This window comes from Euphorbia lathyris, chromosome 8 (genome assembly GCF_963576675.1).
Source record: "Euphorbia lathyris chromosome 8, ddEupLath1.1, whole genome shotgun sequence".
Taxonomy (NCBI): Eukaryota; Viridiplantae; Streptophyta; class Magnoliopsida; order Malpighiales; family Euphorbiaceae; genus Euphorbia; species Euphorbia lathyris.
The window spans coordinates 73994415-74011048 of NC_088917.1; the positions used below are offsets into that span (position 1 = coordinate 73994415).

Here is a 16634-nt window from a genome sequence, read left to right on the forward strand (position 1 = left end):
AGAACCACATATATAGTCGAGACGTCTCTTAACATTGCCTATCCCATATGGTCTTACCCGACACTTCTTTGCCATACCCAATAGGTCTTCAGACTATGTACACAGGCCATGTCCCTCACTGAACATGGTCTTCAAATATAAAACCACCGATCCGGATAACTCTCGATGGATATAAAATCATAAAATCATAACGTATTCAAATTTCCTTTCACAATCAAATTCCAAACTATTTCATAACCATAAATCATTTGGCTTCAATTAGCCCTTTGGTATCATAAAAATCATATTTGGACTTCAATCCAAAATAATAACAACAATAACCGCAACAGATTTCTCAATCCAAAAACAATTCGTAAGAAATCATCAAATTCATTTTGTTCAATATAGATATATATTGAAACCAAAAACATATACGTATATATGTAAATCAACCAAATTAAGCCTTAAATCAACATAATCAAGTAAAATCTGAAATTCACATAGAAGCATAATCAATAGCTTCATTTGAACCGTAATTTCACAATAAAAAGCAAACTTATGAAAAACCCTAATTTTACAAAATTCATGCATAACCTTAAAATATCACTGTCTGAAAATTCTTTGATTATATATATATCGAGATATATAAAACTCAAAATATAGTTGATAGTTACTTACCTTGGTCCCTAATTGAGGAAAATACACCCGATCGATTCTCCTCTAAATTCTGTCTAAGACGTTTCCCTCCAAACACTGCCAAAACTAAAAAACTCTTCGGTTAGGACTTAGATCTATACATAAGGATGCTATGTCTTAAATTTCGAGTGATTCGGATGGTTGAATCTCCGTAAATCAAAGAAACGGTGGAGAAACGGTCGAAGAACGATTTGATAAAAATGACAGATGAAAGAAAGAAAAAGAAAAGGAATTTAAATTGATGATGACGATGGAGTATATATCAAATACTCTGGAACATTTGAGAAAAGTTTGGCAAATATCACGTTTGATCCTCCATCTTTCTATAATCTTTTAACAATTATCTTAAACTTTTACTTTACACATAAAACCATCAAATTAACTCCAAACTTTTCCTATAACACCAAATTAACTTCACACACCCAATAATTATAATATATACTAATATCAAAATATAAATTTTAGAAATTTAGATACGGACGTGACAATTTTACACTTCACAAAGGTCCTAGGTGGTGGAATCCAACGAATTAAAGACGCATTATGCCCTCTACTGATTGTCGTTTGCTGGCGTTCAATTCTCTCTTGTCCAGAGTTGAGATTCGCTGCTGTGAATGTTTCACCGATCTGCTGCTGAAGATCAATAATGCCGCCCATCTGCTGTCGTTGGTGTGTGATGAGGCCTCTTTATCGGAATTCCTCACCAGTTCTGGTGCCCAGCTCGTGAAACACAGCAAGATTTGCTGCTGCAAAGTCGTCAACGGCATGCAAGGGGCCTAATAAAACTGCATACCCGCCGATAGCTCTTGTGCTACTGGTCTCCACATCAGAACTCTGCTCGTGGCTGTACTGACCCACCCTAAATGGCACCGTCTGGTTAAAATTAAGGGCAGCAATACGCCGTGTAGTTGCCTCGGCTCTGAAATCTGAAATGAGCCCATCGTCGTTCCGTCGTCTCCTCGCTGTACCTGCAAAACAGCAAATATTGGTTACTAAATCCTCCCTCACTCTCTTATCCGTTCCAATCCATGGTGGCTCTTCCCTAGCCGCACCACCTACAGCCTCCTCCCTCCCTCTTCCCATTCCGCCCTCTTCCGGGCCAAATCCCCCTCGCCTGCTTTTTTTAACCGTTGTCCATTCCTCAACGAAACGAATGGCAAAACCAACAACCATATCAGGTCTACAAATTTCCTGTTCCTATAACACCTTATTACGTGCTTGCCAAATGGCCCATAACACAGTAAGTCTCATCTGAACCATACCAGTATCTGGATCAGCACACATATCAAGTGCACAATCCTCAATATATTCCCATTCCTCCCCCGGCGGTATGAAATCCACAGAAGACCAACATAATTTTGCAAAAGCGCATCCGGCAAACAGATGCCAGCCATGTTCGATATCATTGGGACACAATAAGTAATGTGTTGCAATCGGCACTCTCCTAGCAGCGAGTCTAATACGAAATGGGAGGATTCCAGACATTAACTTCCAAGCAAATAATTTAATTTTAGGGGGCAGTTCCAACTTCCATAATGCCTTCCACCTGGCCTCTCCCCTTGAATTGGTTCTAGCATCTACCTGTATGTTATATCCAGACTTTGACGAATATACACCATTAGACGTATAGTGCCAAATCAGCCTGTCATCCTTATTTGAGAATGGAATAACCATTGCACCAATGGCCTTAGCAACTTCCCCATCAAAACACCTCTGAAGCTTCCCTCTGTCCCAAATCCTAGACCCATTTACAAAAAGTTCATCAACCTTCATCTCTCTGTCCGACCTATTCTCCACAGGATCAAGCCAGAGTTTCTCCTTCTCCCAAATCCACACATCTCGGTGTGCCCCTACACTGTCTCCTCTGCCAATACACCATCTTAAGCCAGCTTTGAGCACATTAATAGGACTCCAGACACTCCTCCAAACAAAACTGGGATTAGTGCCCAATTTGGAGGTAAGGAAAGTCCTCATGATAATATTTAGCTTTGAACATTCGACTCACCAAAGTATCAGGATTATCAATTAACTTCCACTACCCAAAAGTGCCATATTGAATTCTCTGAGTTCACGAAACCCCAGACCTCCCATACTCTTCTTCACACACATACGTTTCCATTCTAACCAATGAATACGCTTGCTCCCATTCGCCTTCGTACCCCACCAAAAGGAATTCATCATTTTCTTAAGCTCATCACATGTTGATCTGGGTATAAGAAAAGTACTCATACAAAACGTAGGTAGTGCCTGAGCTACAGATTTCAACAACACCTCCTTACCTGCTGCTGAAAGGAATCTAAAGGTCCAGTTATTAAGCCGTTTTGATAATCTCTCTTTTAGGAAACCAAAAATGGATCGCTTCGACCTCCCAATTAGAGAAGGCAATCCCAGATATCTCCCAGTATCCAGCGGCTTTTGGATCTGAAGAATAGTGCTAATAGCAGTTCTTCCTTCCTTCCTTACATTTGAGATAAAGAAAATTCTAGATTTCTCCAATGCGTCGAAGAACAAGAAACTGTCGTCTGCAAAGAAAATGTGAGTGATGCTTGGAGCACCCCTGCATATTCGACAATCTCTTATCCTTCCTCCCTCCTCTTCATTCTGTATCAATTGGGACAAAACCTCAGCACAGAGTAAAAACAAATAAGGTGATAGAGGGTCACCTTGCCTGAGTCCCCTCCCAGGAACGATAGGCCCAATAAGCAAAGAGTTTACTGCTACTGAATATGATACAGTACTAATACAAGTCATGATCCACCTGACCCACTTGTCACAGAAGCCCAGCTTCCTCATAACCTCCGGTAAGAAGCCCCAATCCACCCTATCATAAGTCTTGCGGAAAATAATATATTAAGCCAAAATTAAATTAGTTTCAAAAAAAAAAAAACAACCCCCAAAATTAAATTAAGTAGGTTTTGAAATGCCTTTTGCGTAAAAAGAGGAAACAAGTCATGACGACTTGCTACATCACATGTGCCTAGACGTGTCGTGAGATAATTACTAACTAATAATAAAATATAAAAAAGTATAATTAATTATCATTAAGACAAATAATTACTGCTTACTCCTAATTAAATATTCTAGGCTTAATTTCTACCAAAAAAAAAAAAAAATATTCTAGGCTTAATACATCAAAGCCCCTGGACTTATCGAAAAAGATTGATTGACCCCTGAATTTATATAGTTTCTCGTTCGTCCACTCAACTTGCTTAAAATATCATATTAGCCACCTGAGTTTATTTAAAATGACCTATTGACTTTCTGAACTTGCTTATAGTGATCCATTTGTTCCTTAAATTTGTTTAAAATGACCTACATTGCAATTATCTAAATTCGTAAATAAATTCAAAACTTAAAAAGTAAAGGCTTAATTCGTAATTTTAAGTTTTTAAAATAAATTAACTTTTTATTTTATATATTTAAAAACTTAATCATAACACTTTAAGTAAGTTTAAAGACTAATGGGATAACATATAAGTTCAAAAGGTCAATCAATATTTTTGGACAAGTTGACTGTGCAATATTAAGTCAAGGCTTAATACATCATTTTCCCTTTGAACTAGTCCAAAAAGCTTGATTGACCCTGAACGAAATGTCTCGATAGCCTCTTGAACTTACATAAAATGTTATGTTAGCCCTCTGAACTTGCGTAAAATGTAATCAATTAATCACTCAGTTGCAAAAAAAAAAGTAAGTTAAATACGGAATATATATTGCACGAGTTTCAAAAAAAGTAAAACGACGAAGATCAGGGTATACGGTTCTAATATTAGAGAAGACAAATTTGATAATTGAGCAAGTAATAACTTTTCTTTAATCTATTATGTGAATTATATATAATAACATTCTAAGATACGTGCAACGCATCTTCCTCATACATCTTTTTTTTTTTTTTTTTTTTGCAGCCGAGTGATTTATTGGTTACATGTTACGTAAATTTAGATGCTAATTAAATATTCAGGCTAAGGTTCAAAAATACCCCTAACATTTTGGGTCATGAGCAATTTTACCCATAACGTTTAAAATAGTGCAATTTTACCCCTAAAGTTGGAAGCCAAGAGCAATTTTATCCCTGACGTTGATAAATTGGGTTAATTTGAGAAATAATTCATCAAACTGTCTTCTCGGTTATGAATCTTGTCATTTACACTTCACATGTGCGTCATTTTATCAATAACAAATCACAAACATAAGTTGGGATGTGAAAAAAATAAAAAATATATATTGTATTTTTGTACGAGTTAGACAAAAAAATTCAAAAAATTCACCGAATTTATAAACATTAATCACTAATTCTATTATTAAATTATAAAAAACGTGAAATCTTTTTTTAGAAAGAATTGTTATGCAATTGGTGCAGAATAAAGAACAAAAATATACGTGTTTTATAATAGTGTTTGAAATTAACCCAGTTTATCAACGTTATGAGTAATTGCTTTTAGCTTTCAACGTTAGAGGTAAAATTGCATCATTTTAGACGTTAGAAGTATTTTTACACTTTAACTCTAAATATTTTATACAAATTCAGGGAGCTATCGGAACACTTTGAAAGTTCAGGGGCGAATCAAATATTATAGACAAATTCAAGAAGCAAATGATGTATTGAGCAATTAATTAATTATTATTAAGATAAATAATTACTGCTTACCCCTAATTAAATATTCTAAACATAATTATCTGTAATTAAGAACAGTGTCCAATGTCTTACTTAAAAACGAGGAGAGAGACAAACATGCAAAGAAAAAGGAACAAACTCAGATCAGGAAAAAGCTTGAATCTTTAGTACATGGCAAATCCAGAGTGAAATTAGGGATCGAAAATTAAATCTAGAACAATCAAAACCCCAAATTTCCCAATGCTGAAAACGAGTGGCTGTGAATGAATCAAAGAGGAATCGAAATATATGGGGGCAGGTACTTTCGTGGACGCTGTTCGTCGCTTGTTTCAACGCCGCAACACTTCTTCTTCTTCTTCTTCTTCAAATAGTCATAATGTTTTAATTAGTAATAGTAATATCGTGAATGGTGAAAATACTGATAATCAGAATAATAATTCTAGTGTTAGTGGCCATCCACAATTATCGGCTACTGGTCTACTTGAAACCCGGAGAAAAAAACAAGGGGGTGAAGAAGATTATCACAAGAACGAGGATAATCAGCTAACGGTTATTGAAGATTTCGATTTCTCTGGATTAAAGCTTATTAGAGTTCCTAAACGCTTTACTCATCCTAGTGTTGTTATGGATCCTCACAAGAAGGTAAAGTAAATCTCTCCCTCCCCTCCCCCATCTTTTAAGTGTTGGATTTTGGTCCTTTTTTTTTTGTATGCCTGTTAGGTGTTTGATTTTTTGTTTCTTCCACGATGTTGGATAAAAACACGAGCATTTTTTGTTTTTGGAGGAAGATCGTTGGGGAGGCGACAATGGTGACGACTGATGAATCAATAATAATGTAGTTTGATGATGAAATGGGATTTGATTTGTTTTTTGTTCTGTTTGTTTAGTGAATTTTGTGATGTGATGTGATGTTTATCTGAAATGCATCTAGTTTGAGGCTTTGAAATACCCTGACCTACAAAAGGCAATTAATGTAGTTAGTTTCCTCTTCCCCTTTGCTAAAATTTCATGTGATTTTGGAGGATCAGAACTTTTTTTATGATCAATTAATGGGGTACTGGTGGGTGTCAGAATGATTTAGCTTTACAATTTCATTATTGACTTAAAAGGAATGGCTTGTGAATGAAATCAGGGTTAGAGTGATGGGCCAATAGCATGTAGATATTGTCCGCTTCGGCCAAATCCACGGGCCTCGACTTTAAAATGCATTGTATTAATAAGCTCCGGTTACTCTGTCTCTATTTCCGATGTGTGATTCAGTTTATTCATGTCCTATCGTGATCCCCTTCTTCCCTGAATCCATTCACTCCAAAGGCCCACCAGCTTCTGATTGGTTCGTCTCCGAACCACACATCCACACATCGTACCTGGAGAGTCAGCTCTAATACCAATTGTAACAATCTGGTCTAATACCATGTAGATATTGTCCCCTTTTGGCCCAAATCCAATGTCTTGTGCCTCACGGCTTTAAAACGCGTCTTCATTCATGTGTTGAATACACACCTTATTAATAAGCCCCAACACTCTCTCTTCATTTCCGATGTAAAATTCAGTTCATTCCTGCCCCATCCCCATCCTTTAGGTCCGCTTCTTGCTTAGACCTTCTACCTCGACGCCACCCACTCTCATTCCTAAATTTTTTGTTACCCATTTTGGTTATGGGTGAAAAATTATTAATCTCTTTTACATGATCACCAGTTTTAAAAATTTAGGAAAGAGATACTTTATTGATCTCTTTTACATGATCACCAGTTTTAAAATATATGATACATATTTGGGGATTCATTTTCTCATAATGCATTAGGTTCTGACTAAAGGATGTAGCTTTACCTTTTTTCTTGGCTCCCTCTCCATGTCATGCATTTTCATTTTGAGTTTTGCAGTTTGACATTAATGCTGATAGAGATTGCTAATGTTTGTACAGGGCACAGCGGAAGCAGAGTTTTTCACGGAGTATGGAGAGGCAAGTCGATATCAAGTACAAGAAGTCATTGGGAAAGGCAGTTATGGTGTTGTTGCCTCTGCAATTGACTCTCACACTGGAGAAAAAGTTGCAATTAAGAAGATTAATGACGTGTTTGAGCATGTTTCTGATGCCACACGCATTTTGAGAGAAATTAAGCTTCTTCGGTTACTCCGTCATCCTGACATTGTAGAAATCAAGCATATCATGCTTCCTCCTTCACGTAGAGAATTCAGAGATATCTATGTTGTTTTTGAGTTGATGGAATCTGATCTTCATCAAGTAATTAAGGCAAATGATGATCTTACTCCTGAACATTATCAATTTTTCTTGTATCAGCTTCTTCGTGGTCTGAAATATATACATACAGGTTGGTTGTTTTAGTGTCTTTTAGCATTTACGAGTGCAATGATGGTTGATTCAGTTTTCTTCACTTCTTGCAGCTAATGTATTCCATCGAGATTTGAAGCCAAAAAATATTCTTGCTAATGCTGATTGCAAATTGAAGATATGTGATTTTGGTCTTGCTCGAGTGTCTTTTAATGATGCTCCATCAGCTATTTTCTGGACTGTATGTTATCTTGTCATGAAAGCCATGAACTTGTTGCCTTCCATTTCTCAGTTTTTTTTTCTTTATTATAATGTCCTTAACTAGAGGGCGAGCCTTGGCGCAACGGTAAACGTTGTTGTCGTGTGACCGAGAGGTCACAGGTTCGAGTCTTAGGAGCGGCCTCTTGCCAAAAAATTGGCCGGGGAAGGCTTGCACCCAGTACACCCTTGTGATGGGACCCCTCCCCGGACCCTCGCTTAGCAGGGACACATAGTGCACCAGGCCGCCCCTTTTTTTTATAATGTCCTTAACTAGTTTGAGCAACACTTATAAGCATAAAATTCTAACTAAAATCGCTTGCCTATTTTCTGATTTTCGATTTTATGAAGGACTATGTAGCGACTAGGTGGTATCGTGCACCTGAACTCTGTGGCTCTTTTTTCTCCAAAGTAAGTTGCTTTTTAGATTTGATACTACTGCCGTTTTATGTTGTATTTTCTGTTTCCAGTGTTTGAGCTGGCTTAAGTTATTAAAGATAAGAGACTTTTTTCTTGATGGTCAGGTGAAAAAATAGGGATATCACTGCCTTAGGTTAGAAAATAATGTTTTTCTTCTGATTATTGAATGGTTAAACTTGTGCTCTTTTCTCTTAAATTTGGATTTCTCTTTTGTTTTTGTTGGATATAAAGAGAATTTTCGAACTGATAGTCGTGTGTACCAATGGCTCTGTGATAATGCATAGTTTTTTCGTACACGTTGGTACTTTTTGTCGAATTTTCTCAGTGATAACTTGATGCAACCAACATGAAGAACTAATGTGGCAATAAACGATGCTCAAGAAATTTCGGTCAAGTAGTACTTTTCCCTTACTAGAAAACCTTCAATATTGTTAGGCATATTACTCCTAAGTTAGACGATAGCTGATAGCTTATGGACTAGCATGCTTCGTGTCTCAAAGCTCAGGCTGGATATCATATGTTCTTCTCTTGGTTCTTGATTTCTCAATGATATTCACCCGTTTATGGAGCTACTTGTTCGAATTTCCATGGAGTGGGCTGTATATTGTCAAACATATGGGATCCAGTTTAGACTTAACCTTTAAAACTAAGTTGATTTATGACTTGGAAGTTCGAATGCTCAAGTAAAATCACTCTATGTCCTTTTTGGTTAATTTTTAATTTATATCAACATTCAGAGTTACCTATCCTCGGGTGGGTTAAGTTCATTTATAGGATATTGTAACATTGTTTCAGAGCCTTTTTTTTTTATATAGCTAATGTCTTTCCTCAACAGGCACTTGATTATAGGAAGCATGATTCTTTTATAGTTTCCAGTTCACATATACATATTCTGACATGACGATATTCGACTGTTACGTTATCCGGTTAATTGTTATGTAAATTACAATTTTTCTTTTCATCTTTTGCAGTACACTCCTGCAATTGATATATGGAGTATCGGATGCATATTTGCTGAAATGCTTACAGGAAAACCATTGTTTCCTGGGAAAAATGTGGTGCATCAACTAGATCTGATGACTGATTTACTTGGAACTCCTCCACCCGAATCCATTGCAAGGGTCAGTGCTGCATTATTATTTTTGTATTCTATCATCAATACGCATACCCTGCATTTACTGCTAGCCAATGTGTTGAAAGTTTGAAAATCTTATGGGGTCTATTTGGAATTCAAAAGTTCTGTAATTTTTCTATTTAGTGATTTATCGAATCTAGGTCTCCGTTTGGTTCTCCTTTTCGTAGCTGTTTTTTGCTTTTTCACTCTAAATAGTAGATTGTAAATGTTTGGTTAAGATAGAGAAACAACTTATGATAGCTATTTCAGAAGGAAATTTTACAGCTACCAGCAACAACAAACAGTAAACATGAATAACTGAACCAAGCAAGCCGTAAATGGAGAACCTGATATTTCAATTCCCTAGTTTTAATTTTCTAATATTGATTAGAACATTTATTTCTTGCCCTTTGTATTTGAGCCTTGTCCTCTAATTTTTCAGTTTCTTATTATACTTTATACCTTATGTTCTTTTCTGTATTAATTCCATCTTCCCCCTTTCGGACACTGGCAGATTCGTAATGAAAAGGCACGGAGGTATCTTAGTAGCATGCGCAAGAAACAACCAGTTCCTTACACACAGAAGTTCCCTCATGCAGATCCACTGGCTCTGCGCCTATTGGAGCGTCTGCTCTCATTTGATCCTAAAGATCGTCCAACAGCTGACGAGGTAAGTGAGATTAATAGGAAGAAAGATGTATAAACTACGCTCATGGTTATTTAACTTAGGCCATTTTCAAAGTTAAAAGGCTCGTTTTTAAGCTTCACTGAAGTGGGACAAAGAAGTTCAATTTTGACGGAAATTGTTTAAATACCTAACAATTTGCTGAACTAAATAACTTTGACCGATCTATTACAAAATGAAGTTGAGGGGCTAAACTGTCAAAACGGTCTAAGTTGGAAGGCCACATATATAATTTACCTAGTTGTGAGGGAACCATGACGATTTCCAAACGTCCCCAATACATTTTCCTGCAGTCATTGGCTGATCCCTACTTTCGTGGTTTATCAAATTCTGAGCGCGAGCCATCGACTCAACCTATTTCAAAACTGGAATTTGAGTTCGAGAGGAGGAAATTGGCAAAAGATGATGTACGAGAATTGATCTACAGAGAGGTATGGCTTTGACATGATTGCTGTCTTGTGATCTTCGGACATTCTACGCCTATGATTAATATTTTCTTTCCTTTGTTTGAACAGATATTAGAGTATCATCCTCAAATGCTTCAGGAGTACCTTAAGGGAGGAGAACAGACAAGCTTCATGTACCCAAGGTAGGGGCGTTATCTATTTTTCGATCCGTGTTAGGTGCTTATCCATGTCGAGATCCATTCTTGTTTTGCTCGCGGAATTAAAGGCCGAATACATCAAGCCCCCTTGAACTTGGTCCAAAAAACCGATTGGCCTCCTGAACTTGCTTAATGTAACATAATCAACCCATATTGCTATGCGGCAATATAAGAGAAGATTTTGGGCAAGTTAAAGCACGTATCGCTTTAACCAAGTTCTAGGGGCTAATGGATCACTTTAAGCAAGTTCCAAGGGGCCAACAGGTCAAGTTCGGGGGTCAATAGTCACTTTAAGTAAGTCCAGGGGACTAATGAGACACCTCCAAAGTTCAATGGTCCAATCGGTTTTTTGGGCCAAATTCAAGGCGGAATTAAATTGTAGTTACTTAAATAATAACTTGTGATCTCCTTGAATGACTTGTGTTGATGTTACTATTTGATGTCAACTGCAGTGGTGTTGATCGATTTAAGCGACAATTTGCACATCTTGAGGAGCATTATGGGAAAGGTGAAAGAAGCACTCCGCCGCTTCAGAGGCAGCACGCTTCCTTGCCTAGGTATGGAAAGTTATCATTTATCTTTTGTCATCTGAAGCTTTAATACAAGACAAGCTTGTTCAATTTTTAACCCTTCTTCCAAGGCTCCATATACGCCTTTCTTTCGTGTTTTCGCCTAATTTGTAATGATTTACAAGTCAACGTGTATGAACTGGTCCTGCTTTATCTGTTTTTGCTGTATACATTATTTTGCATGACAAAGCTTTTTCGCAGAGAACGTGTTCCTGCTCCCAAGGAGACTGCTGAGGAGAAGGAGGATTTTGAAAGGCGAACTTCTGCTTCTGTTGCTGCAACTCTGAGTCCTCCGCAGGGCAACGACGTAAATGGAACAGCAACCCCAAACAAAAGCTTATTGAAGAGTGCAAGCATCAGTGCTTCCAAGTGTATAGGCGTGAGACCAAGAACAAATACTGAGGTACGTAACATTATTTTACGTTACATTGTTGATTTTTTTGCCTGTGATTCTCTGATACGTAATGTCATTTTCTTGTCGAGTCAAATATGGTAATATTACAGTCATTCTCAAACGCCAGGTTTCTTCATGTGCTAAAATTTAGCCCTCTTACTTAATATGCAAATGAAGTCGTCTATCGAAGGAATATTATGGAAAATCAAAGTATAAAAAGTCAAATGTGTAAAAATTGAAGTACAAGGGTCAAATTGTGTCGAGTACCAAGACTAAATTTTCACGACTTTTTGATGAAATGAGATCGTATGCTTTATGTATTCACTAATTACGGAACACGAAAATACTGCTACCCGTTCTGTTGTTTTACCTTCTAGTTTTCGCTTGCAGGAGGATACAATCGTTGAGATCAACGAGGAGTCTGTCAACGAATTGTCTCAGAGGATCGAAAACGTCCAACCTTGATGCCTGATACGATGATTGTAACCTCTTCTAGAGATTTAGATGGCTTAGCCCCCATAATCTGCCCATTTTCGTCCGTTACATGGAACGAGGGTGTTTCTCAAGGACCGATACAGAAGATCGGGTAGAAGCTAACATCTGTAGGAGCAAAAAATGGCAGTCAGTCATTCCCCATCTATGTTTGGTAAAATGAAGAGAAGAGAGAATGTTTTTGGGCAGAAAATTAATTTGTATTTTGGACAGACAACAAGTACTTGTGTTATCTTGTTTTAGTATGGCATATTAGGAAAAAATATAGTTTTGGTCTGAAAGAGAAAAATATTTGGTTTTAATTTAATGATCATTGTTAAATTTTGATTAATGCATATATTCCGCGATTTGAAGGGTATTTTTTTTGTGAAAAGGATCTTATAAAAGTATAAATGACAGTTTGTTTCTATTTTTCGGAACTATTTTTTTTTTTTTTTTAATAAAAAGTGTTTGATAGAATCAATTAATATATACTCACTATCTGTAATAGTTAACAGCAAAACATGTAAACCAAACCGCTTGTATGTTGCACTCTTAATTTGGATAAGTAAATCTAAATTAACTTATTCACTTGACAGTATGGATCGGGCTGGGTTGGATTCGGGCTGGACCTATCGGGTTTTTAGGTAAAAATGCACAGTTCAACTCCAGTCCATTATTAATTTAGGAGGGTTCGGACCGGGCTGGGTTCAGGCTTAAAAATCAAATCCCAAGCCCAATCCATATAAACCCATTTAAAAATATATATATAATTTTTAATTATAAAAAATAAATATTATACTTAAAATAAATATTTAATATATAAATAAATATTTATTAATTAATATTAATAGGCGGGCCGGACTGGATCGATCCGTGCTATTTTTATTAATCTCAAGCCCGCCCAAAAAATAGACGGGCTTTAGCGGGCTTGGGTCGGGTCTAAGATCAATTTTCATTGTCCAAGCCTGGTCCAAGGGACACGGCCTGGACGGACTGGGCGGGTACTCGGACCCATGGACAAGTCTACTTGACAATAGTATTTTTTTTGTAGGTGAATAGTTAAAATGATTCATAATGATCATTACATTACATAAATTTTGATAATAAAAAGAGCTTTTGATGTAGAGAAATTCTACGGTATTTTGGGAGTAATACATCTTATTAATAAAAATGGTTTTATATATCATTATATTAGAGATGCTTGGTGGAAAGAAAAAAATGTATATACGTGATATTAATTGATTCATCGGATGTATTACTTTTGAAGCTAGTTTTTAAGTGAAAGATCGGAAGTTAGAATGAAGAAAAGAAATTGGACATTTCAACTAATCTCCACTAGAACAACTAGGCGCAAATATTATTTAAATAAAAAGTTAAAATACAACCTAAAAGGCAAGCTAAGAAAAACGGAACTGCTCAATTCCTAAGTTATAAAAAAAATAAAATGATCACAAAATTCGGAATAGGAACTCCACTAGTGAAGCTTAGAAGAAGATAAATCAAATTTTGTGAACTCATTTACATAATTCTCTTCTATATAGATGTGAGAAACGAGAACATGTATGAAAACAGTTTAGTATAAGATAATCAATTTTGTGTAACCTCTCAAGGCACTTCTATTTGATCTTCTATTGAAAAGCCCCACGATATAAAGAGAGTCACACTCTAATTAAATACAAAAACTAATCATTTTCCTAAGATACGTTAGGGATTTTATTGACATAAAACCTGAACTTTGGTGATGTTATTGGTGCGTGTTTTTAGCACATGGTAGTTATAGAACTACCATGCATTATCATCAATTACAGTGTAAAAAGAGTATCGACCCACAGAGAGTTTGAAAGGGTATTTGTATTCTATTTGTACTAATTTGGTAAAACGCACGAGATAGACTTGCACAACTAGGGTATAGATCAAACAATACATTTTAGCAGGGTATTAAATAAGCACAAAAGTAAGGTATTAGAATAACATTCTTTCCATATCTCTATCAACCTAAGCATTTAATCGATTGAAATAGCACAATGAAACAATGAGTCGATAATCTATTAGTCTAGTCATCACTTATTTAGTTCAGGATTAACATCTCTGTTTACTCATTTACTAAACACCTTAAGTTTGGTTCATAATGAGTTACCCTTCTCTCATATGGATTCCTCAAGAACAAACAATATTAATGGCAGAATTGTTTAAAGTAAGGAACGTGGTGCTAGGAATTCGTTTCAATATGCCGCTAGAGCAAGAGTAAGGGGGGATGATAGTAGTTCTGGAGACACCGCAATGAGAAAAATCCCTCTCACCACAGGATACAAGGAACCTCTTGGCCAATCAATATTACTTTTAAGCACAACTTAAAGATACTTTAAAGGATAAATACCTCTAACTAAAATGTAAAACTTACCTTTCCCTGTTGCTATCGTCTATCCCATTCAAATGAGTCTACTCGCCCTTCATGACGCAAGGATCACGAAGAGTTCAGAGACTGCACAACTCCATACCAAAAGTAGTAAAGCGGAGAAGCTTGCAGCTCCTTCGAAAAGATGGAAATGGAAAATAAAGAATATTGTATATTACACTGATCAAGGAAGATTCTCAAGAAATCTATATATGTAATAGGGCCAAAAATGCCTTTCTTAAATAGTCTTACCTCCATGGTAGGGCAAACACTTTTTCGATTAAGTAAAGGGCAAAATTGTAGCAAAATGGAAATAAAGCAGGCAGCATGTATTGCGCTGTAGAAACATGGTATTCAGAATTATTTTCCAGGTGGCACCACTAACACGATACCACCGCATCCTATTACAACTTCTTCTTTTAGCATTTTGTCTCCCTATGCATCCATCCCAGCGGCCAACTTATTCGTTACGAAAAGCTCTTCCTCATAATAAGTTTATCTTTCATCACCCATGGGTTTGCAATAAAGATTTTCACACAATAAGTCCACATATTTAATAGTTTAGGTCCATTTAATCAATAAAGTACATGATGTTCCGTTAATTTTATATACACAATTACACTCATATCAGTTATTGACATAAAATAAACTTTACTCGTTGGATGGACTAATTTTAAACTTTAGTAACCATAGTTACGTTTGACCTAATTACAATATGACTGAAATATCATAATCAGAGTAGAAGGAGTTTTAAAAACTTAGAATAGACATCTAATCAAAGATCCAGTCAATTTTATCTCTCTCTTAAACCGGACAAAATATTTTTGGATTTATCAGATTTTAATTCCCAATATAACACAGTTATTTTTTCAAATATGAATTACTTTAAATTTTAATATTAATGATATTTAAAATAATTTATAAACACCACATATTTAGTAATTTTCTAGAATATGTGAATTTATTTCTAAATGGGCTGGACTTAATTGATTGGTCTAAATCCAATTTTGGGTAAATATTTTCAGCTTTTTTGTTTTTATTTTTTTTTTGTTTTTTTTTTTTTGAAAGGGTGTTTTATTTTATTATTATTTCCCATCTTCTCCCTTTTCATTCATATTTTATTATTACCATTCTTCTTGCACTTGCACAAGATTTATAAATAAAGTAGTAATATATTTCAACAATACTAACTGCAAAAATTTAGTAGCATAACAAGAGTCTTTATTTTATTTTATTTTTAAAACAACAAGATTCGTTATTCAACTTTATTTTATTTCAATGAAATATTTGAACTTTTTTATTTTAATTTTAACAAAGTCATTTTAATCATTTTAAAAAAATTACAGAAATAATGATGTAGCAACAGATTAAAAAATCATGGGTTAAGATGTAAAAATACTCCTAACGTTTTGGATCAGGAGCAATTTTACCCCTAACGTTTAAAATTGTGCAATTTTACCTTAATCTTAGAAGACAAGGGCAATTTTACCCCTAACGTTGATAAATTGGGTCAATTTCAAACACTATAATAAAACACAGATGTTTTTATTCCTTATTCTGCACCAATTGCATAACAATTCGTTCCGAAAAGGATTTCATGTTTTTTTATAATTTAATAATATAATTGGAATTTGGTGATTTTTTTGTCTAATTCGTACAAAAAGACAGTCTATTTTTTTCACATACCAACATATGTTTGTGATTTGTTATTGATGAAATGACGCACGTGTGAAATATAGATAACAAGATTCATGACCGAGAAAACAGTTTGATAAATTATTTTTCAAATTGACCTAATTTATTAACGTTAGAGGTAAAATTGTAAAATTTTAGATGTTAGAAATAAAATTACTCATGACTCAAAATATTAAGGGTATTTTTGCACCTTAACTAAAAAATCATTGATTTTTACATGTGAAATTAGTTAAAAAAAAAAAAAAAAAAAAACTGCTACATGGAAATTTAAAAATGTCTTTTCATATATATATATATATATTTTTTTTTTTTTTTGTCACGGGCACACACATAGCTGTCATATGTTATCACGTTATTTATAAAAAGTAACTATCTTAATGAATATTTAAATTCTTAAATTATGCACGTTGTTTTTATTGGCATCCTGAACTTTTAAAATAAGT

The 16634-nt window shown here is 35.3% G+C and overlaps 1 protein-coding gene across 1 annotated transcript; it reads left to right on the forward strand.

Annotated features, from left to right (window-relative positions):
• Positions 1-5388: 5388 nt before the first annotated feature.
• On the forward strand, positions 5389-12456 carry LOC136202500 (mitogen-activated protein kinase 9). The gene is made up of 11 exons (XM_065993163.1): positions 5389-5932; positions 7215-7623; positions 7697-7824; positions 8193-8252; positions 9233-9382; positions 9890-10045; positions 10354-10491; positions 10576-10649; positions 11117-11221; positions 11435-11636; positions 12018-12456. Exons 1-11 carry the CDS (start codon positions 5579-5581, stop codon positions 12090-12092), a joined length of 1851 nt encoding a protein of 616 aa, XP_065849235.1. The 5' UTR covers positions 5389-5578; the 3' UTR covers positions 12093-12456.
• Positions 12457-16634: the final 4178 nt, after the last annotated feature.

Coding starts and splice junctions, on each gene's coding strand:
- LOC136202500 (XM_065993163.1), top strand. CDS start 5,579: ATGGGGGCAGGTACTTTCGTGGACGCTGTTCGTCGCTTGTTTCAACGC. Junction 7,825..8,192: donor CATCAGCTATTTTCTGGACT/GTATGTTATCTT, acceptor GATTTTATGAAG/GACTATGTAGCGACTAGGTG. Junction 10,492..10,575: donor GAGAATTGATCTACAGAGAG/GTATGGCTTTGA, acceptor TTGTTTGAACAG/ATATTAGAGTATCATCCTCA.